This window comes from Caloenas nicobarica, chromosome 1, assembly GCF_036013445.1.
Source record: "Caloenas nicobarica isolate bCalNic1 chromosome 1, bCalNic1.hap1, whole genome shotgun sequence".
Taxonomy (NCBI): domain Eukaryota; kingdom Metazoa; phylum Chordata; class Aves; order Columbiformes; family Columbidae; genus Caloenas; species Caloenas nicobarica.
This window is the reverse complement of record NC_088245.1, coordinates 15,705,920-15,730,399: the sequence shown is the minus strand read 5'-3', so window position 1 is coordinate 15,730,399 and position 24,480 is coordinate 15,705,920. Positions and strand designations below refer to the sequence as shown.

The following is a 24,480-nucleotide window of genomic DNA, read 5'->3' as shown; positions in this document are numbered from 1 at the left end:
AACAATGAGATTTGTCTGACAGTTCCAGGGAAACATATCTAGTCCTCCTGTCTAAATGTCGAATATTGTGAACTTCGCATGGAGGTATGAAACGTAATAAGCTCACAAATCATCAGGAACAGTAGTGAAATGACACTTTGGGAAAGGTTTTCTGTAAATAACAGGTCAGTTACAATGGTGTAAGTAATGTGAAAGATTACATTTTCCTCGGTTCAGTTTGAGATGTGAATCAATTGTATAATATTATACCAGTAGCTTGAAGACATGGTGTTACTGTCATTGAAAAACTCGTATCTATGCTATTTAAATGAGAGAACCCAAAAAAATGAATTCAATATTTGGCACATTAAAGGAATTCATTAATAGGTATTTAAATAGAATATGGGGGAGGCTATTATATACTTAAATAATTTCAGAATAATTACTATTTCACTGTGCAGTAATAAAAGCTAAAGATGGCAGCAGGTCTAATTTAAAAATAATCAGAAGTCAGCTAAGGTTTTGTAATTTTTTTTTAATGTAAGGATCAGAAGAGTTTTGTTAAAACAGTAAGAAGCTACTTATAGTGGTCAGAGAGTACTTAGAAATGTCAAGCTGCTAAGTCCCTTTAAAAAGCATTTAAAATTTTTTAAATGGAATTAAAAATCTAGAGTGGAAAGCTGCATTAAAAAATAACTTCATGAAACATTTACTTCATTCTCATGTTGTCTTTTGCTGGTTAGATCGTGACTCACATAACAAATGTGTGATTTTTTAAATTTTTTTTTAATGAGATACTGGCTGAACTCCAGAAAAAAATAATCCAAGCATAAAAGGCTGGTTTTGGGAGTACTATGTACTTTATTTTGTCTTGCTGTGAAAGTGGTTAAAAGACTTCTTTAGGTCTAGCATGTAATTTTGCTAAGAGGTAGAAAAAGAGCAAGAATGCACAATCCTTACACTATTTTGTTATAGGGCACTTTATGTTGTTTCATACCAGATTAAATTATATGATTCAGAAATGGATTTGGTTAAATATATGTTGATATGGCAAAGGCTTTGGAATCTGCAATTTTGGAAAAACTCTGACAAGTGTTTGACAATGTAAAGCTCATTTATAACCTTCTGCAGGGTAGAAGTGTTCTGGTCTCAATGCCTGCACTTGATACCAAAAAAGGCAGATGGCAATTAAATAAGTTGATTATACAGAGTGTTTCAAAAAGGTGGACCAAATTTCACGGTGGCAACATGTTACAATTACACAAAAATGTACGAATGGTTTAATGAGTTATCAAGTTTCCGTAACCTTTTTATAAATGTTCTATGTTCCCTCCACCTGCTGTATGGGCAACGTTGAGACAACAGTTGAATTTGTGTATGGTGATTTCAGACTGGGTCCATTTTTTGGAAACAGCCTGTATTTTTTATGTGTAGGTGAGTGTCACCCTGTCGTGTTGGGCCCATCTTACGTGTCTTGGGGATGGATATCTACTCTTCATCTTTGGAGGTGCATTCTCAGGGGTTGGTTGGGACCAACAGCTATTGGAATGGCATATAAAATATGATTAATCATTCAGTCATTAATTTGACATGCATGAAAAATTCAGTAAATTGTTAGAGGTATCAGGATCAACACACATTGTCCTTGAAATCTTCCTCGGACTTGGGCTAGCTGGATAAATGTGAGGTGAAAAAATGTCCAACACAGGGGCATATTTTTTAGAAGTTGAGAAATGATTCTGAGTGCTTCAGGTTCAGGATTTTCTGAGATTCCTTAAAGGAACTGGTTTCAGGTGCTTTCTGATAGCAGAGTTGCTTTAAAGCATCTCATTATTTAAGAACCATGAACCATTACTCACTTTTTATTATTCGTAGAGTGCATTTCTTCTCAGATGATTCAAAGTCTTAGAGATAAATCCTGTATTTTCTGTTACAGAAAGACTATATGCTGCTTTCCTTTCGTCGAAAATATTAAGGAAGCAAAAACAAACAAACAAACAAACCAAAAACCCACCACCAACAATACAGAATACCTCCAAGGGAACGGTTTGATGATTGCCGTTGTTCTAGCATGAATAGTGTGAGCACAGTGTCCAGTCTTTTTTCTTGGTCCATGACTTAACAGTCCCTTCAAATTTTTCTTCCCAAAATAACAATTGTGTTTTCTATAAGATTTTTGAGTGCCTTTACCATAGAGCTCCTTTTCTATATTCCTAGAATATAAAATTTTCATTTTTCTGAGGAAGCTAAAAAAACCTCAACATATTCTGGAAGCTACAAGAATGTCCTGAGGGTGCTATATAAATGTTTTTATGTACATTTTAAATTATTGCCTGCACTCACAGCTTATTGCTTTCTTCGTGTCTTGAAATATTACTTGTTCTTTGAAAAATCAGAAGTTGTTCCAAGAACATAAATTCTTATTTATGATTTATTCTTAAATTTTAGTTGATTTTTTTTAAGCAGAATATTCCTTTTATCTTTATCAGTCAAGGACCTTATTTTCCCCAACACATTCATTAAAATCCTACACTTTGAACCTCTAAATGATGTCTCTTCTTTTTGCAAATTGCCCTCTAAGTAGCTAATATATTAGGTGGTGTAGCTAGTGGAGTTCAGGTGGTTTTGTGTATTTCTGCTAAAGAGTGTCATATTTTTACAAAAAGTAGCAAACTGATTCTAGTCAACTTCTGCGCTTCTTAGGTGGAAAGAGATTGTAAAAGTCTCCTTCTGCCATATGAAAAGCATCGAACCCAATAGTAAATCATCCCAATTATTTGTAGCTTACGGGAGGCATCCCAGGGCCAAGCCCTATTGACTCAGAACCTCTGTAAGTGGATTCTGTGCTTTATAAGAAGTTGTTATGATCAGGCAGGAGGCCAAGCGCCAGATGGATTGATCGCTTTCTGCCAGAGGTGCGGCCACATCAGCTGCCTCTGTATTTATTCTTGAAAATGTCAGCGTGACGATTGGAGTTCAGTTTGTGCCATCAACACACATTAGTCTCATGATCCCAGAGTAAGATCAAATGCCTTGTTGAGAGGCACTACTTTTGTCTTATTTTGATTTAAGATCTTCTCCTTACTCCTTCTAAATTATGATGCTGTTTCCTGCTCTTCAGAGAGTGTGTTTGCTGAAGCCGTTTTAAAGTAGAGAAATCAAATAAATGGAGTTTTCCAAAACTGCCAATAAGGATGCACACAACATCTTAGTTACTTAGTAGGAAACTGAGCTTTTTCACAAAATGTCCTGTCTGTGAAGGGAATGATAGCAAACCAGCTCACAAATCAGTGTTTCTTCTGAGCTGCCACCTGTTGAAAGAGGGCAAGTTAGTCACTTGGAAACACCAAACAAATTATAGGAAAAGATGTATCAATAGTCTGAGCTTTTCTACAAGAAAAGGCAGACTCAGTTAGCATTTTTTATAACCCAAGGGAGAACTGATGATTTGATTCATGTCCTAATCTAAATTCTACCTTCATTTCTTCATGGTGAAAACAAGAATTTAAACCTAAAGCAATATTATCATAGCACATGTCTCAACATGTGAGATAAAATCTATGCTGTTAAATTACACGTGTTCTTAAGTATTAAACATAGAAAAGTGTAAAATCCAGAACACTTGATCTGGTTATTTCCAAGGCATGTTTCCAAAGCAGGTCTGTGCAATACATGCAAATACATTTATAGGGTGAGAATTCATCTGACAAGGCTTCAGGCAGTGTAGCTCCCTGTATGTATCTGCAGTGCTGCTTTAGATTCCCTTTATAGTTAGTGGAGGGAAATACGTGAATACAAGGTTCATTTACTCTCTCCCTAAAGCAGGGTCTCTAAAATAGGCTAGCTGAATTACTCAATGAATTGCATATTTCTCTGCTTTGTGGTTTCCTGCATGTGGTCAGGTGAATCATTCCTGAAATTTTCTACATTGGGCAACTTACTGACCCAGTACGAGGCACCTGCAACGTCTGCAGGTGAAGCAGCATAACCACGTTAGTGTACTGAAGGATACCAACTAAAAGAAGTTATTTTCCAGAAGGACTTCTGAATTTGGTGACAGCACAGTGCCAGTCACGGCTTTCAGTTTCTCAACCATGTCAGGCTGAAGCAAGTCAGGTGGCTTTCAGTCATGTTGCTCCTCTTCCTGACACATTTTTTTGTCTCTTAGCTTCTACAAGTGTCTTTTTTGTTCAATAAACTACCCAATCCTCAGTTTCTGCTGATATAGATTTTAAAAAAAGAAAAAGTCTGAAGTCTTCTAGGCAGCTTCTTCCAGCTAGTTAGCTATTGGATTGAATCTGCAAATTTCAACCTCCTGCCTTAGAGAATGTCCTCATATATATGCCAGATAGTGCCTCCAGTGTTTCTTTCTCATTTTAGTTTAACAGCTGCCCTTTGAGTTTTCTTGAAATGCTGTGTGGGACAGAAGCTCACGGTCACCTTCTTGAGGGTACCACAAGACACAGCCCTTGTCCTAGTGCCTGGATGCATGATACAGAAGTCCTGGCTGATATTTGCTGGTGGGAGACCTCCCTCCTTTCTTCCTCAGTAGCATCTCATGTTGCCAGTGTGCTGGTATCTCATGCTGGCAAAGGAAGCTCATACAGACGCGTCACCCGTTGTAGAATTGCCACTTGCAGGGAAATGGGGTGCCTGTGCTTTGCCTAGTGGCCATGAAATTGCTGTAAATAGTAGACAGGCTTTGAGGTAAAAGAATTTACCTGGCTAAAGTGACAAGTGTAAGAAATCAATTGCTACACTTAAAGACGGAGACAGAAAACTGGAGCTGCTACAGTCCTCATTGTTACTGCTCATTCAGGTCTGACTTCAGCATAGTTTCTTTTCCTCTGTTTTCTTTTCAGCTAGCAGGCTCAAAGCCAGACTAACTCCCAGGGTGACTGATGGTTCCCTGGAGATGGGATGTGGTCCTTCAGCTATGCTTTCTCTCAGTTGTTTCTTTCCCCAAATAGATTCTGATTTGGGATGAAGTCACCTCTTCCGTAGTCCCTATTTTTGCTTAGCATAAATTCACCCTCCTGGCCTTCTGCATTTCTGGATAAATCTAACTGATTAAAAAGTCATCAGATTTTGTCTCTAGTGCCCTCATCAAAAAGAAGGTCCTTGGACTGCGTCTTTCAGCTGAGTGGATGTGGCTAGGCTTCACACTTATTTGACATAACCTGTTTACACGGCACTATCCCCAGTGGGCAGATAGCGGAGGAAGAGTTACATTACCACTGGCTTGACTGCATAAGCTGGGTGCAGCACAGAACTTCTAAAGTACTTGCTATATAAGTGAGAGTGATGAATGTGAATCACTGATAAAACCCGGTATGATGGAAAATAAACTGAGGGATGATTTGTGTCTAAAGGAAATGGGCTGTAAGCGTGGTTTGTTAGAACCGGGGAGACACAATGATGGCATTTTTCTACCTGGATGCATGGTTGTACAGTGAATATTAGAGGTGTCAAGAATTCAGTCTGAGGCACTGGAATATTGGAATAATGATAAACTACCTGAAATCCAGATATATGCCAGTGACAAAGTGTATGTACATGAACCTTGTTGGACGGAGTCAGTGCAGAACCTTCTTGCATCAAGGTAAAGTCATAGAAATCATTGTGGTGACAGCAAGAGATGGGAACCACCCCATGAGACTTCTGCTGTAGATGGCAGGACACAGCTACCCACGTAGGAGCTGGGTGTTCCCATGATGGCAGGGGACACCTACCCACGTATGTGCCAGGTGTTCCCATGATGGCAGGGGACACCTACCTGTGTATGTGCCAGGTGTTGCCATGATGGCAGGGGACACCTACCCATGTAGGAGCCAGGTGTTCCCAAGGCGCACCTTGAGGAGAAGCAGTCCTAGGAAGACATATCTAGCTGTCAAAGTTCAAATTAATTAATTTAAGGGAATTCAGTATGGTAAACAATTTTAGGAAGATGGGTTGCTTTTAAGGCGTTTTTAGACTTTGCCTGTGAAGCTGTTGTGCACTATTGCTGACTGCAAGAGTTGCTGCTGCAGAAGGGTTATGATTGTACTTGTTACTGGTTTTACTTACCAGTTAAGCTTTTTCACCAGCAGAAGAAACACAGTTTAATTATTTCATAATCTCTAAGAAAAAGAATTTGTGAAACCTTTACAACAGAGTCTGAGGAACAGAAATTTAGGTGACTAATATGTAAAATTTTACTCTCTTAGTAGTGTCTTTTATGCTTAATAGTTCTAAATGTGCAACAAACCAATTTAATAGTCTGTACAGTGCCTAAAAATGCTGTGAAAAAAACATTAATGAGATCTGGGAGGATGATCAGCTGGTTGGACAGGATGTTTCTCTGCACACCTGTTTTGTTATTAATCTGTGAAGTTGTAAGCTTGAGAAGCAGAATTCTTAAAACCAGTCACGTCTGTCAAATGGAAATATCAGGAAGGCAACAGAGATGTACGCAGCTCACATGCCTATTCTCATCAGGAAGGCAGGAAGATGCTGAGATGGTATATTTGTCAGCTAGTCTAAAGATGCATTCTGATGTCAAATAATTGAAGATATGTTGGAAAATATTTTTCCCTCTGCAAAGGCCTCAGAAACCTATTTATCCTGAAATAATTCCTAAATATGAAGAAAGGGAAATGAACTGATATTGTCACTGTAGTGCTGTGAATAAGTTTGAGTTCCTGTGTGCTTGCAGGAACTTGTCTAAAACTTCATTATGAGCAGCGCTGGCAAATAGATAACTTTGCTTGCATGCTGTCTGTTTGTGCTGACTGGAAGCTATGGGATGTACAGGAATAGTCTTTCACTAGTAAAGACTCACTGTTTCCCATTACTTAAAAATTTTCATGTTATGTTTGTTCCTTTTGTTCTTACACAATTGTTGCTGTACACTCAGTTTTAGTTTAGGAGCTTTCTGTAGGACCTACAACTGTGTTTAAAGACACACTTCATGAAAGTTTCTTGGTGACTTGTTCAATGAGTTGAATATGTTTTTACTGAGAGACTTTTGGAGCTAGGCATCTTCAGGAGTTTCCTGGAGGAATCTAGATAATTAGCCAGTTAATTATATCTCAGTAAAGCCTTCTATTAATAGCTATTCTTGCTGTAATATTTTGTTCTACTTCTACAATTCACATAGCCTTTTGTCAAAAGGATGGGAACAGACTCCTTTCAGTGGTGCCCAACGATAGGATGAGGGGCAACAGGCACAGACTGAAGCACAGGAGGTTCCCTCTGAATATGAGGAGAAACTTCTTTACTTTGAGGGTGCCAGAGCCCTGGAACAGGCTGCCCAGAGAGGTTGTGGAGTCTCCTTCTCTGGAGACATTCAAACCCGCCTGGACACATTCCTGTGCGATCTGCTCTGGGTGAACCTGCTTTAGCAGGGGGGTTGGACTAGATGATCTCCAGAGGTCCCTTCCAACCCCAACCATTCTGTGATTCTGTGAACTATAATTTTGTGGTGATGCACTGTTTAAAGAGTTAGTAGTGCTTTAACAATTTCTGCAATCACTGCAGCTGTCTACCCAAGGAGATGCCAGCCAGGTGATTGGACCACTCACAGAGGGACAGAGGAGGAACGTGGCTGTAGTTAACTCTCTGTACAAACTGCACCAGGCGGTTCTGAAGGTAGGCTTCCTTTGGTATTTCTCCTCTTGCACTCCTATCGTGTGCATATTTTCCCATTATCTGATGAGAACTATGACAAATACAGCCCAATTTTGAGTTAAGAGCTGCACCTTGCTGTGCATTTGTACAAATCTTTGAGACTTGGTTGGCCCTTGTAAGCACCACTTTGTGATAAATGGTCAATGTTAGAAGCGGTGTGAAAGATTTGTTTATAGAGAATAATCATGTCTCACAGCCATTGTTTTGTGAGCCTAAACAATTTAACTCTTCTGTTTTTTCTTATCAATTAAGCTCTGTCTTTGTACGGGTCAGCCTGATAGCCCTTGTCTGCATCTGTCCCAGACCAGGCTTATGTTTCTCAGAAGACCCTCACTGCTTTCCCACAGTTGTGGCCAAACTGAAAAGGGGAAGGAAAGGGTGAAATCAAGAAAAGCAGCACCTCACAAATATCTCCGTGCATTGTTGCTGTGACCAAAGTCTAGCCTGGAAATGGTTTCAGGACTAAGCACAGTTATGAATAATTCCAATTTACTGGCTTAGTGATGCCAATAGTTACACAGTCTCTGTAAATTAAAACAAACAGATAAGTGGTAATTGTGTTTAAATCCTGGCCTGATTAGAAAAAAGATCATGAGTACTCTTGACTGCGGATATGTTTAAAAATGCTAAAAAGCCTATAAAATTTGCTTGGATTTTGCAAACAGATGGTAGATCAGCTTTTAAGTCTGCTTTCTCTGATGTGTTTAGTGATGAACCTCATGTGCCTTAGTGTTGGAGGGAGATCCGATATGATTCAGTCTTTGAGTTTAGTACTTATCTGGCTTAAAAATACTATCGTATAGCATGTTCATAACGAAGGAAATTGGTAGAATATTCCTTCAGGTCATTCCTGGACTTTCAATTCTAATGCCACTGTGGCTGTACATAAACAGCTATTTAACACGTAGTGTTATAATAATCATAATACTGAGAAAGATCAACTATTCTTTCAAATATTTGCAATAGACCTGCTTGTGTAATTCTCCTTAAATTCTATACTTAGCAGTGGGAGAATGCAGCACTTACTTTTATTCTGATTCTGTCAGCCCATCAGCTGAATTTCAGTTGAACTCAATTGAATCCTTTCTTTGCCAGGGCAGAAGCAGAGTCCATAGGAAATTCGAGAGCATAGGACTGATAGCAGTGCACTGAAAATGCTGTCTGTATGAAACACATTTAATATTTATCTATACCTATGTAAGCCACTTATTACTAAAAATAAATCAGTATGGTTTTAAATGAAATTAAATATTATGGATTCTAATAATCTGTTGAATGTTGACTGTTAACAATTACTTTACAATTTGTAGGTCATTACCAATCAGAGCTCATTTCCAGCAGCCGCTGAGCAAACAGTTACAACTGCCTTAAAGGTAATCGAATGTCCATACGCTGCAGGGATAGGGCTGAGCTTTGCTTTGTCTGTTACACTTCAAATGAGCACTTATTTTCCCAGGTATTATTTTGTGTCAGTATATGTTAGTCAAAGACATACAAATACTCTGAAATCTATATTTTGCAGTTTATTTATATGTCACATATGCCAAATCACTGCTTGAGTAGCATTTGTATTCAAGAATATTCTCGTAATGGTTGGAACCCAGATGTCATCTGACTGTGAAAATAAATGTCTTTCTCTGCAGCATTCACACAGCAATAACTGCATCCTTCATCATCCCTGTACCCCTTCTGACACACATAAAAATACGATTTTTATGCTACCTGGTGCTTTCCTGGGGGCCGATGTGGATGGCGGTGCAGCCCTCCGTGGATGACAGCTGTGCACATCTGTCCTGCTGTGCGCTGATCCAGGAGGAGCTGTGCGCAGAGGAATGAAGGGCAGCTCGTGTGTCTGGGGAATGAACAGCGGAACGAAGTGTGTGCACCAAAACATGTACATTTACAAACCAGGAATGCCAGATTGTTGTGTACCTTTTTGAAGGAAGGCTTTACATAGAACTAGTAAACAGCCTTATTTCTGCATTTGACTGGTAAAATCAAGTAAAGAGAAATGTTATCTTAGGCTGTTGTCCTTCTATTTAGCAGTTTCTAATGCAGAAAAATAAAAAACACAGTTGAAAAGAACTGTTTGTCAAGATATTTTTGAGGTCTCAAAATGCAAATGCTTCTAGTTTCGGTTTCCTTACTTCTGCTTTTTTCTTATTCTATTTTAGGTGGTCCATGATCTAATGGGTAGTGCTGTTCAACCGTTACTGAACTCCGTAGGAGATTCAGTAGAAGCTATTATCATCACTATGCACCAGGAAGATTTTTCTGGGTAACTAGAAATGTGTTTTAAATTTAACATTGCTTTAGTAAGATGTCCTGCATATGCATAATAGGTTGTTATTGCCATGATGTCCTTGGAGCAAGGGTGCATGTTTGTTGAGGGGAAGGCAATGCTTTATGGTCAGTGAACACAGAAGGCAGAATTACACCTATATTGAAACAAATTAATCAGGTAGCGTCTGTTTTCTTGCCTTTTTTCCACATCTGTTGAGTTAAATTCATTTTAAATAGAAAAATAAAGCCAAGCAGAGGCCATTTTTGTGCTTAAAAGAACCCTTTTGTTTTCAAAACTTATTTTTTGTGGACAGTCTTCAGAACCGTCAGTATTCTTGTGTCTCAAAATAAAGCAAATAACCTCTGATTCAAAATTACACAGATTTTTTTTCTAAAGTATTAGTGAATATGAAATGATTCAAAAAATCTTTTTTATAGAAAGCTCACATTTGGTGTATTATGCTATTTTCCCAGAGCATTTTAATTAAAATTTCCAGTATTCTTCATCTGCAAAGATCTCGAGTCCTATCTATAATTGAGACTTCCTTCTTGAGTGTTATTTTGGTTGTTATCTCTGTTCTAACATAGCTTATATCATCATTAGATGCCTTGTTTTCTGTCTTGGAAATTCACTGAAAACAGTATATTTTCAGAAGTGTTTTAAATTTTCCTTTTGCCTTTTTTTTTTCCCCCTTTTTTTAAAAAACCCAATATTTTACCCTCTCCATCTTTCTTTTGCCATCACTAGCAAAATACCTCTCTGTGTGGATAAACTGATTCAGCTAAAGGCTGAGCTTTGTGTGGTAGCCTACACGCTCAGGTTCCTGAGTTTGGAAGAGCCTGCCTGTGATTCAAATAAAGAGAAAGGGGATTGATTTCTCTGTCCTGTAGCTTCTGTGCTGCTTCTGTGATAATTAAATTGACTTTATAACCCTGGGTTTGGAGGAATCTAGGAAACTAATTCTGTACAGAGGACAGGTTTGGAATAGGCTGAAGTAGTAACCCCGTGACATGTGCTTGTATTTTCTGACCCATTATTAGAGTTTCAAATCAACAACTGGGACATTTAGATTTAGGGGCTGGGTTTGAGGTTTAGGCTCCAGACTGGTGGAGGCTCTGCAAGCTGGGTAGGAGTGGAGTGATGCCCTTTATCTTTGTTAGGATGGGGATGGCTGATACAAAGGTGTTTTTTGACTACAGTTTCAGAGAGAGCTACACACTCTTTATTCTGAGTAGAAATGAAACTCTACAATTCATGCCATGACTTTGTGGGATGGGAAAAAAAATAAAAAGAATCCAGTAGTTTTTGACTGTGTTTTAAAGATGAATTTAGCTGTCCCCATTTCTTTTTTCTTTTTTTTCAGATCATTATCTGGCTCAGGAAAACCAGATGTCCCGTGTTCTCTGTACATGAAAGAACTTCAGGGTTTTATAGCAAGAGTCATGAGCGACTACTTCAGACATTTTGAATGTTTTGACTTCGTCTTTGATAACACTGAAGCCATGGCTCAAAGAGCAATTGAACTTTTCATTCGCCATGCCAGTCTAATAAGGCCCCTCGGTGAAGGTGGGAAGATGCGGCTTGCAGCGGATTTTGCGCAGGTACCTTTAATACTGATTTCTGCTTTTTACTGTTACTTCACTGTGCTCACTGAAAAGTATCAGTAGTTTTGTACCCATCCGAGTGTAAACAGGCAGTTGTAGAGATCGGTGCATTCCAGTTCTGAACGTCCTCTCTGCTGAGATACTGGATCCTGAGAAATGCATCCACTAAGTAGCTGAAGATCCCCCATCACCGTAAGGCACATTCAGGGAGGTCTGACAGCTCCCTTTTAAGTGACTGTCGCATTTAAATTCAGCTGCGCCTCGACATTTCATTCCAGTTGTCTGACCTTTTTGGTACGTCCATCATTTGCCACTATTCATTCACTTCATTCTTTCTCTCTCTTCTAATGGAATACTGTGTTGCTTTCTTAATCGCTTTATATATCACAGTGCCCACAGTGGCCAACCACTAACTCAGCTGCCTTGCAGTGCAGGAGACAAGCTAAAGAAGTACCAGTATCCTGTGGAAGAACTGCCCTTTCGGTAACAGACAGGCAGTTTTCTTGTGGGATTCTCTTCATGCCATGATTGACTTATCTGCCTCTCAGCTTTATCTAGCTCTTGTACTGGACTAAAACAAAACAAATTGCCAGATTAATATCTACTACCTGTCTGCCTTATCTACTATATTCAAATCTAATTTGTCAACAGTAACACTGTGTGATTAACTTGCAAAGAATACAGGCATCCACTAGATTGGTCTGAGAGTCCTCATAATTATTATCCAAGTGGAAAGGGAATTAGCACCAGCTGTCTGCATACCGAGTGCTGCTTTTGGCTTGTAAGCAACTGAGGCAGGAGAGGGAGGCATCACTGCCATCTCGCTGCTGCTTGTGGCTGCTTTATATCACTTGCCTGTGAGTTATATACTCCTGAGTAAAGTTTTTTTCTTCATTACTCAAAAGGAACAAATCAGCTTTTAACCACAGAAGTTACAGGGAAGTTTTCAATTGCTTTCAGTTCCCTTCTCTATTTTGAAGACAATGGCATAAAATTGGAGAAAAAAAAAAGAATGCTTGACAACTCCTGTGGAAGGAATATAGATAATTTTTGCCATTTATGCTGCAGTACTAAAGTAAATCTTATAAATTTGGGAAATATCTTCACCTAATTCTACAGTAAAGAGCATCTGATGTAAGCACTTACTATAATAATACTAAAAATATCACTCATTTATGTTTTTCTAAACACATTTTTCTCATTCTGACACGGGCTGCCTTTTAAGTGAAAAATGAAGGTATGTTTTCATTTGAGTGTAGGGGGCTTTGCATGTTCTTCCCCACGCTGAGTATAACTCTGAACGAACAACTGTGTGAAGATAAATATTCTGATTTCTTTTGTACTGTGGAAGAAAAAAAATAGGTTTTGAATTCATTCTTGTCTCCTGCCTTCAGTTGTTGCTGCATCTGGGGGCTGCCTTGTGTTTTTCTCGTCTTCACATTGTGCCATCTTTTTGACTTGTTTAAAAATGGGCTTAAGAAAAGAACTGTCTGGGTCCACCCAACCCCATACAGCCACCTCAGTGCTCACTCTGGGCCACTGACCATCTCTGCACAGAGCTCCTTGGGGTATCCCAGGCTGCACAGGGGCTGTAGTGTACAGAATGGCCTCGACACTGTATCCTGTCACTCAATATAACAGAAAAAGAACCAAAACATTTTGTATGGAGAGGTCGCCTTATATCCATGTTTTCTGGGCTGTGTCTGCCCCTCCTGAGAACCTGGTGGGTTTTGGGCATGTGCCCGTGAGACCAGCTCCTGGTAGCCCCACTGGGGATGTTGTAGTTGCTCTGACCTGCTCAGGAGTCCTGGGCATATTTGCTGAAATGTGGCTGTAAACCTGAACAGGACTTGTTTCACTTCCATGCTCCCGATCCCGTGGCACATGGCTTTGTCAAGGAAAAGACTTGATTCCTCCAAAGAGGAGGGGAGGTTGCTGCTGCTGTGGGCTCAGGAGAGCAGGGAGTGGGTATTTAGCTGGGTTGCTGCTTGATGGAAAGGGTAAACATTCCGTAAATGCTGCGTGCAGGGGTTTTTTCAGTCCCAGAAAGGCACTGCATTGTTGGACTAAAGCCAAACCCGAAGGAAAGGACCTGCCTTCAAAGACACTCTGTGTGTAGGAGGAGGTTTGTTTATAAACTGGTTTTAGTTGTGTTCTGTCTTATAGAGTCATTTTGAATTTTCTGTACTCAAAAAGGGTTACATGTTCCTGCTTAAAACTGGCTTTAGAGATCTAAAACCGCGTTTGGTATTTTGGGGTTACTTGCAAGCAAAAAACCTGGGCAGAAACCTGTCCAGAACCTTTGGTTAATTTGAAGTTCTATTATAAACAGACATGCAGTAAGTCAAATAATCTTGGGTTGCGTCAGATTTTGGGTATCTCGTGCTTGTGCACGTTTCTTTCAGAGCACTCAGAGTTACAGCTGCCTTGCACTCAGCAGAATAGCTTTGGCTGAGAGTCAGACTTGAAAATTTTTGCAGTGGAAACACGTTTTGCTGATAAGTTGCCTCAAAACAACAGGTGTCTATACAGAAGGGGGAAAACTGAGGCTTCAAGTTCTCTTCATTCAGAACTGGGTTTGGTGAGGTGCACAGCAGACAATTTTCTTAAGTAAGGCTCATCTACTTATACAGTTAGGAATTATTGCTGTAATTCTTTGGAATTCTCTGTCTTACCCTGTTTCCAGTGCCAGTATTGCGTTTTGCTATCTTGTGCATTACAGATATTTCAGCAGTAAGATCAGGTGTGTTCTAGTGTGGCAGCTGTAAACAGAGGTATGATAGGCTTGAAATATGCCTGAATATCATTAATATGATTTCATGAAGATCAGTGCTTACAGGGACAGAGAGATATTTTAAGCCTTAGGAAATGTCTGCAGTGCTGCAAGGTTATTATCACATACTGTGCTTTTCCTTGGGACTCTTGTTCAAAATATTTCTAGTCTACAGGCTGAATTCACCTCTTTTCATGCTTTCAGTTTTTATGCAGGCAATTGCACAAGATTATTTTTCAGTTCACTCCTATAAATTCCTGCATCAGTTTGATTTTATTTTTTTATTTTTTAAGGTGACTATAATTCAGTATTCATGTATGTAATACCAAATTTCACTTTTTAATTCAGTACTAGTCAGACTGAGAAAAATGTTCTCCTGGAGGCAAGCAAGCCAGCAAGCCCTGATGGTTTTGCAACATTATGTTTCTGGGAAGTACTAGGAATGAGGAATCTACAGTAATATTTGGCAGGGAAGTCAGTAGTCCGCTACATAAAGTTTGGAAGCTGATATAGGAAAATAGCTGTTTATTAATAGCAAATACAAATCACAACTGCATTGAAATAAACTAGTGTGGGAATTGCAAAGACTAAATAATCTGTATGCTTCATGGCATGAAGGCATGACATGAATTCCCATCTTTGCATAGTGCAGGTGTGTGTGTGGAGTGACATATAAGGAAGGAGCCACTGTCTATGCCAAGAACCCCATCTCATGTCATGACAGATTATTTTCAGCCTTGTCGAGTGAACTATTTTTATTGGTCCTGTTTGGGTTAATACTATTCTATATATACCCTCATATATTTCTTATCTAGCTGTGATTTATAGGTGAGTTTTTTGGCATTGTTCGCTACTGTGTTCAAACAGTTTTGATGGGGCATAGTTAACACTGCCAGCGATTCTTCAAGTCTTTATCAATAAATTATTGCAAAATATTTTGATTTTATTGAATCTTCCTAGAAAAATGTTTTTACTGTAGAAGTTGACAATACTAAATTCTAGTGCAGAAGAAATTTTTCTATCTGCTGCTTAACCTATGCTCAGAACCTGATTTCCTGATTCAGTATGTGGTGTTAAAAAGCAAGAATATTATGTATTTGGGTTTTTTAAAAATATGAGCAGATTTGCTTGTTTGATCAAACATGATGATACAAGTCTAAAAATGCTTTTTATCATTTTTTGTAAAAAAATTTCCTCCATAGTTTCTTACGAAGAAGTGAGAGAAGCAAGATGTTGTAATCACAGTTGCAGTCATAAGGACGGAAACTGCTAAAGCTAAAATGCGCTAATGCTAACTGTCTTACCGGAAGGAGAAAATGATTTTCTGATGTGTGTTATTTTGGAGGTATTACAGCTGAAGGATTTACTTAAACATCCACCATTTTGGAATTGCTGCATGGGACAAATCAGATTCCACATCCCTCCAAGGGCAGCTGCTTTCATGTATCAGTTCAGAGCTCTTCTGCTCTCTTGCTTGTTAACGCATTCTCTCCTGGTGAATGGCTAGAAAAAAGCATTTTGAGTTAACATTTAAAAACTTGAAATTCATCTTGGCCAAGAGGAAATGTAATTGATAAAAATTTAATGTTAAGATTTTCTAGCTGAAAAAACAGCTGTTCAGTAACCAGAGATCTTGAAAATACCACAACAGGCACTAAACAATAACTTCACTGTACTCTTCAATATATATGCATTATCTGTATCTAGACTACATATTAGCTTCACCCTTGGGTTGCTGAACATAATCCAATTAGAGAAGCCAGCCATGTCATGTATTTTGTACAATATGGGTAGCCAGTGAGTATTTCAACAGATAATTGACCACCTAGCCATGGGCTGTGGCAGGGTCATATAAGAAGAAAATATAATATAGCCTTTTTGGGTTTAGAGAGGAAGAAGCACGTGTTGGGCAGGAGTCTGCCACTGTGTTCTGCAAACAATAGCAAAACAACACGAAAAGCCACAGGGTTTGAACAAGGTTAGAGGAAATGAGGCGGAGTCATTAGGCCTGTCTGTTCTTGCTGCCCCTTCCTTTTCGGCAGGCACGTGGACTTCCTACTGCTTCTCTTTGATCCTCTGTTAATGATTCTTTCACATTAGTCAATCAAGCCTCTGTGGTTGCCAGTTACTGCTTGGATACTTGATTCATCACTGAATTTAACCTGGATATCCGAGTTTTCAAATTTGCAATTCTGGGATAAAAATTTGGAAAAGAAACAACAAATACTACATACTCTTTCATATGTAAAGTCCATAGGACACAGCTGTAGGAAAAGCCTTGCACTCACAATACAAATACTGGCTTGCAGAGAGCTGAAAACATCACCTGACCTGTCAAAGCTCACCAAGATGCTTTGGAAACTAGAGCTGTGTGTCATAGCAAAAGCTGCTACGCTATAAACATGCTGCATGAATCGAGAGTTGGTGCGGCTTCAGGCGATGACAGGTAGCAAAACCAAGAAGTGATGTACACTCCGTCCTCTGCCCAATTCCAGCACCAAACAAGCAGCAGCTGTTCCAGCAGTACTGGCCAGCACGATGCTCAGCAGAGACACAAAACCCCGCTCAGTGCTCCTGCAGAAATGACTATAGCAGCAGAAAGATGCTGTAGCATCTCACTGCATCCTTTGGCTCAGACAAATAGCTAAAATTCAAGTGAAGAAAACAATCTTAGTTATTATGTGAAGTATAGTTTTTATTGGAGAGATTGGGTTATAACACATAGCAGACTAGTGTTGTAAATTAAAAAAAAATCGTTTCTGTGGTTTATGTACATTTTTCCCACATTAGTTTTCACTGATTCCCACTCTTCATGAGTCAATTTGAGATGGTATAGTATGCTGCAAAGCTTAAAAACATTTTTTTTCTTTGGCAACTAGTACTTCACAAATAAACCATCTGCTGCCACTAAATCTATCTAGTTCTATCAATACTGATAATTTCCTACCATGAATAGAGGTTGAAGATGAAGTAATACAATTTTCCAAAGTAAATTTTATTCTTTAGTACTTAAGAATAAAGATATTGATTTATGGAAACTGCCAAGTATGTTCAAATTTGTCTTAATAAGGCATTGGTTAAGCTGTAGAAAGTTTCACTTACATCTCATTATATCATATTATGTTTCAGGAGTGAAACAATCATTTAGAACTTATTAAGCAAAATTATATTTTGCTATGCTGGGATTTCTTTCCCCTCATGAGTACAGTTTGGTGCATGTATCTCTGTTTCCACAAGTCAGACTGGCAGTTTGTTGCCTGTTATCAAATTCTCTAAAGCACCTAAAAGAATTATCTTCTCCCTGGTTCTTCCCAGCTACAAGCCCATAGCTCCCACCAGAGCTGAGACACCAGCTCCTGCAGGATCTCAGTTACTTCCAGCTGCCCCTAGACAATACTGGTGCCTGAAAAGAAGCTCTGGAGAAATCAGAGTGTTGCTCCCATTTGTTTTTCCAGGTCTGTAGGGTTCTCGTATCATGATGCAGCAAAACCTACTTAATTACCTTCTCTTCTTGGCTACTTGCTTCTGATCCTGTGCAACAGACCAGCCTCTTGGCTCCCATATGTGCTCAGAAGCGTCCTAGGGGATTTGGGGGAATGACATGCTGAACTCACTCTAAGCTTCATTGCACTTTGGAGCTGGGCACCTCCCGGCAGTAATCCCTGGGGAGAACCTGCCCATCCCGGAGCGTGCACCCAACCTGGCGCCCTCGTGCCAGCAGATCCAGCCCCGGCACAGGGGCTGGCAGCTCCTCCTCCAGCGTGGGGATGTTGGGTTCCCGTGTCTCTGCCTTGTGCACTGCCCGGCGGGCAGTGTGCGTGCTGAGGAGCTGCAGAGCTGGGTCGTACCTGCTCTTCAGCCCGAGGAACAGGTCGCCCTTGCGCCTGCGTGTGGCAGAGGTGACCCAGCCCTCAGGCTGCGGGGTCACAGGGACAGGGCAGGGATCCCCACAGCTATAGGGAAGGGGCCAGTTCATAGCTCAGAGTGGAGGATTTGGGGTCCAGAAGGGCAGGAGGGAGCCGGGCTGTTACCCAGGGCTGCAGCATTCGTCTGAAAGCAGAAAACTAAGATCCTTATTTCTGCTTCCTGGGTTTTTATTCACTTTCTGCTTCTGCGAGTGTCTGCTTTATATCAAATGTAGGTTTCAGGCAGCCTGGAAGTGCTCAGTGTGGGGCAGTTACTCCAAGGTTCCTAGGCTGGGGGAGCGGCTTCGCACTGTGGGCCAGCCCTGTGGGGCTTTCCTGGTCGCCTGTCAGAGGTGTCCCCTCTCCTCCTCTGCAGAGGCAGCGTAGGGTCCTGGGTTAGGCCCTCTGGCTTTCCCATCCCAGCTTTGTCTGACTGAGTGTCATGTAGGCGAACACTCCTACAACATGACCCACCTGACCAGTTTTAGATGTCTGCTTCGGGGAAACATGCATCACATCCCAGGAGTGGCTGTTTCTTTCCACTGGGTGTGAAGAGAACCTGCAGATGTTGAGAAGTAGGTGAGATGACTCCCATCCCACCACCTGCTTTTTAAGATGGGTGCCTGAAATATATGGCCTTAATTTGCATTAATTTCTAATTTATATTCTTCTGGGTTTAGATGAATTATAGCATCGTGGTTTGCCATGCCATCTTTCTTGTTTATGCTGGAACCCCAGCATAGTTACGTGCTCTTGGTGGAGCCGGTGGCCCAGCAGCCATCTCTGTCTGGGGAAATGCTACAGCCTGAAAGAATAATAATATTAAACACTTCACCGTAAATAGCGTCTTATCACAAACACTTTGAAACTCATTCAGCAATGTTACTTAAATGGGAAACTCATTGCATAGTGGTTTTGATCTTCTTATTTGTTTTAGTTCCCATCCTTTGAAACTTAGCTTGATTGTGCATTATGTGAAAATCAAAGTCTGAATAGTCTTTCAAGTTGGGGATTTTAAAAAACGTACGTGGAGAATAAACCTTGCATCTCTTTGACTGACACTTCAGGAATGCAAAAAATAAATTCTTAATCCATATCTGGCTAAAATTATTTTACCTGTGGGGTTTTTTGAGTGGTGGTGTTTGTATTAGTGTGCATATTAACTGAAGCTTTGCCATGTAATATTCATGTTCAGTCTGAGATTTGGAAGTTAAATTGTGCTTTCTCACTTCTGTGTCCTCACTGTGAATGAAAAGCCTGGGACAGAATCTAGTTTCATGTGCACGATGTAAAAACCCAAGCAGAGCTTGGCTTTTGATTGAAAAGGCAGGTGAACTCCAGTGCTTGAAAACAGAAAGTGTTTAAAAATTGTTTGTTTTTAAAGATGGCTGCTGTAACTCCGAGACCAAACAGTATGAAAATAAGTAGGAAAATAATGCTCTACTGATCCTCCTTGGCCTGTGGTTCCACATGACTCTGTCACAACAGCTCTCAGCTGTCTTCTATCAAATTTGCATAGGTTTTGAGCCCCAGAATTCACGTTCAAGTGCTTAAGAAAGAATCACTTTAACCTTGTCCTTCACCACAGGAAAGGGTGCCCAGCTGAAATTACTGCGTGTTTTTACTGCTTTAGGAGCAGTTTGAGGCGACCTGCCTAGATTTGCTTTCTTCCCAGACAGGCAGATTTTTGGGGTATTGGCATAAGGAGCTTTATCAGGAAACTCATCACCAACAAAATAAACCTGCTGGAAGAAACAAAGCTCCGGTCTCAGAAAGCTCATGAGACCCCTTCTGTTCTTAACCACAGACTATCACTATCATTTGTCGTGGGATCCTCACTGCATTGCCAGGAATAAGGCAAAAAAGCCTTGGCTTGGGCAAGGCAGTATGGAAGGAAAGGAAAACTTCTTGTCTCACATTCAGCTGCCAGCGAGAAGCCAGTGACTTGGTCTGCAGGTTTGGATTATTGCTTAAAGGCAGGCTACTTCAATACCGAGTTTTATATTTTGGGACAATCTAATTCAAATTAAAATGTTTGGGTTTACAGATGGAGTTGGCAGTTGCACCGCTGTGTCGGCGAGTCTCTGACCTAGGAAAATCGTACAGACAGCTGAGGTCGTTCAGGTGAGTTGCAGTTGCAGGAACTAGTGACTGGCCGTATGACCACATGGTATTTCAAAACTGATTTATTGCCTCGTGTTACTTCTGATTGAACTGAGAGCTTTTTTGGCAACACCCACCTGCAAATCAGAAATAGATTAAAGTTCTTTTCAATTTTATGCAGAGTATATCTGTGATTTAACAATCTTTGTCATGCAAATGTTGGCCAATTTGTACTTTCTTGTGTTGCTTTCAGTGCAACTTCTGTATGAGAGTGAGTTCTATAGCTACATTGTTTTCACTGAAATATGAAATTTACAGTCTTGTGTTGTTTAATTACAATAGTCAATTTCTGTAAATTTTTGCAAACTGAACCTATGTTGAAAACCTAAGATGCAGACTAGTGGAAAAAATTAGATGATTCTATCCTGACACAATATTGCCAATGTATAGGCGTTTTCCTAATGCATAAGATAAGCTTTTTCTTCCTTTCATAAGTCTATTGTTACATTTTTCCAGACCACTGCTGTTCCAGACGAGTGAGCATATTGCCAGTAGCCCAGCTCTGGGAGAGGTTATTCCATTCAGCATTATTCTTCAGTTCTTATTTACAAGAGCACCACCAGAGTTAAAATCACCCTTCCAGGTAACAAGATCAGCCTGTCTTTCCTTTTGAGACGTCCTAAGGAGGAATGAACATTGTTGTTTGCCCTAATTATTTTAGTTTAAAAGTATTCAAGCTCATACTTTATATGATCTATTGGCTTTTGTTTTTATTGTGGCAAAGGTGTTATGGTCACTGACTTCATATTTTTATTAGTAACAGTAGGAAGATGATAACCTGATTTTAAATAGACTCTCAATTCTTTAAATTCCATCAGCTCACAGAAGAAATTGCGAGTCTTATCGCAGACTGCAAATTGCTTGGATCCTACTCATGTAAGATGCAGGAAATCTGGATTCCACCCTCTGTCGGAACTGGGCAAACAGCTGATGTAGTAGATCACGTCTGAGCTCCCAAATAATGTATTGGGCTATTTCTGTTAATTTGTCTCTGATTCCATAACTCATCCTGCATCACTGTGTTAAGAGAGCCTCACGTGGCCTTCATGGATGTCATCTTTGATTCTGAAGTTGGTGTGTGTGTTTCCTTTTCACATTTATGTGTAACGAGTGTTTGTGTTTCTCTGTATCAGAGGGCTGAGTGGTCCATTGCCCGCTACTCCCAGTGGCTCGATGATCATCCATCTGAAAAAGACAGACTCGCTCTCATACGGTAAAAATCATGCTTCTTTCTTCTCTACATTTATGATAATGGAGCAGTAACTTATCTGCACACCAGAACTGGTCTTGAAAAATAAAAATGTGCTATGGGAGATGTATCATAAATACCATTACCCTCTCTCCACTCATGGGATGAGTTGCAAAGTGAGAGAATGTATAAACTGAACACTTCCCTCCAACCCCCCCATACCCAAACCCTCCAGCACGTAATCCTCTTGCAAAAGAAGGAAACAGTGCACAATGATGGAGTAAAGGAATACTGTGTTTTAGCAAAACTGCCTCTCTCAACTGTTGGAAAGTCAAGGCTGCAGCCATCCTGCCTTCTGTATCAGGAAAAAGAAGCTCGGGAAGCTCAAGCAATGAAAATGTAGGTAGGAATTTAAAAATGGAACAACCTTGTTACACCCCTGTAATGTTATTCTTTAGTAAATCAGCCTGGGATCTTTAGGAAGTGATAATTACATCAGATTTTTTAAATCTTCCTAGGGTAGATGACTTTATAGCTAAATACTATTTTGCATCTTAAAATGTTAGGAGAAGTTATGAAGAGTCTTGTTTTTCAAAACAAACAGATTTTTCAAGTACGTTAGAGAGAACAGATGTGTTGTACGAACATGACAGAGCCAGACTGAGGATCCTCAGGATTCCAGGCTCAGATGATCCTTTGGCTCCGAACGCCCTAACTCCTCCAGCCATCTTCTTGGTGTCCTGTCCTCGGTGTCACGCGGAAAAGGTTGTCACACGTAGCTGCACTGGGCTTGATCTAGCCTGGGAGCAAACTCTGTCGTTGAACTTCTGCTTGTAGATGGTGCCAGCTTTTGCTGAAATCATAAAAGCTGACTTTTAAGTTCCAGCCAGCAGTGGTTGCGCTTGGGAAAATCACCCATTATCTGTCCACACTTCTAAAGCAGCCAAGAGGAGGCTGCTGTAAATATTTACAGTTCTTGAAGCTGATAGCACCATACAGTCCGGTGTAGTGTTGGGCCAATTAAGGAGATACTAGTTGATCACCAGTAGATGTTATTAGGACTTATTTCCAAAATATTAAAATGCAAACTGTGTCTCTTCATATGTGTATTAAAAGAGTATTTTCTGAAAATCATACATGTCCAGTTTGGCTACAAAACTAGGTTTTATTGAATCTCAAGTTATGACACGTTGAATTACAGATGAATGGATATTAGATACAGGGCTGATACGGCTGTATATATAACTTAGTTATGAATATTTTTATTTTAATTTCTGTCCTGTTAGTACTGGCAAAACTGACAATGTTGAATTTCAGATATATTAAGGAAAGCCAAGAATGCAAATCATTTGGGAACTGATGCGATTTTGTTCTCTTCAGTCCTTTTACACAAATTTGAAAATGCCATCCTTAAACTACAACACGTTTTTGTCTTTGCTTGCAATTAAATTTCATCCAGACTGATTGAGTTAATGGGCTTGCTGGTGGTCATGTCGCGACACTGACAAACTGCTCTGATCATGGGCGTATTAAGTGACAGGCCTTGGGACAAGGCTTTTAGACAGAGAAAGTGTGATCCATTAGAGCGAGTAGTGTAGCTGAAATACTTAAGCTTTTCATTTCAATCCTTTCATTGAATCCTTTATTCATTTTGCATGAGATAGCACTCTTAAAATATTTTAACTTTGTTACCTCAAGAATCCGCTGCTGCAAGGTGTCAGTTGGCAAAGTTATCACTTGAACAATTTACAGTCAGTGTGTTCCTTTTGCTTTGCACTGTGGAGTGCTTGGACGTTGCTCGGACGTTGGTCCTCCCTTGGTTAGAGGGCAGCTTTGCAGATCTGCCCTTCCCAAAGGCTTCTGTTGGCACTCCCGTGGCTCTTCCCTGCTCCTGGAGCACCAGAGCAAGGCTGTTTGTCACTGCCCACGCTTCGCTGCTTCTCCCTCCGTCCCCAGGCCCACCGCTTGCAGCTCAGCTTTGCTGAGCCACGTGAATTAACTGTAACTGCACTGGATTTGTCGAGCAGACTCTTCCCTGGGGTGGTTTGGTTGGCAGCTCGTGCAGCGCTGCGTGTCGGGGAGCACAGAGCGGGGTTCGCTGAGCAGCGCTCGGGTGCGGTGAGTCAAGGGAATGGTCCTGCTTTGCAGACACTGGGAACCTCTGCAGGCATTGCCGTATCCATTCGCCTTTTCACCATCTCCACTGGCCTGTTCATCATTTCTAAATAGGCTGGTTATCTGCACATAAGGCAGGCAACCAAATGTCAGTCACTAGTATGACCGTGTTTCACTTATCTTTTCTTTAATACTCTATCGGAACATTTCTGAGCCTGCTCTTCATGTGTCTCGTATGAACCTAAGGAACTACAGGTGTCTTGCTCGTTTGTCTGGAGTCTTTTATGAATCACCTTCTTCAAGGTTGGTCCATCTGGAGGTGTTCAGCTCTGCTAGTTGAACCTTGGATGTTTTGAGCCTTCAGATCCCTGCACTGACCTACATCAACAAATTATCTTAACGTTTGCTGCAACCTTGTAAATGGTAGTTTTCTGCGACTTCCCTTTGTAACAACTGTGCAATTACTCAAGGGACCTGCTGCTTAGATACTAATTTACTTGTGTTATCAGAATCCTTACAGCTTCACATTAAATCGTTACAGCTTCTTCCGCTCTGTAGATCCTAAATGCTTCATATGCCATGTGGTGTTAATGTTGTGAATTAGTGGCATTCTGAGCATTTTGGTGCATTTCTTTCTGCTTGTATTCAGCATGAAGGGTGGGATTTACCTGGCCAGAAGTATATTAGCCACAATCCCTTTACAGTCAACAGAAAGAAACAGGCCCTGGTGGGGCTGATGTGTGTCATCCTGAAGTTGGTACCTAAAGTGGGTCAGTTGCGTTGTGTCCTGGGTCCGTGTT

The 24,480-nt window shown here is 40.3% G+C and overlaps 1 protein-coding gene across 1 annotated transcript in view; it reads left to right on the top strand.

Annotated features, from left to right (window-relative positions):
* The window catches only part of COG5 (component of oligomeric golgi complex 5), a 186,545-nt gene that overhangs the window by 155,051 nt on the left and 7,014 nt on the right, over nt 1–24,480 (top strand). The window contains exons 15-21 of the mRNA XM_065658674.1: nt 7,498–7,608; nt 8,958–9,020; nt 9,822–9,925; nt 11,295–11,532; nt 20,261–20,337; nt 20,833–20,959; nt 21,510–21,589. Of these exons, the coding sequence (XP_065514746.1) occupies nt 7,498–7,608; nt 8,958–9,020; nt 9,822–9,925; nt 11,295–11,532; nt 20,261–20,337; nt 20,833–20,959; nt 21,510–21,589 (800 nt within the window). The remainder of the gene's footprint in view (nt 1–7,497; nt 7,609–8,957; nt 9,021–9,821; nt 9,926–11,294; nt 11,533–20,260; nt 20,338–20,832; nt 20,960–21,509; nt 21,590–24,480) is intronic.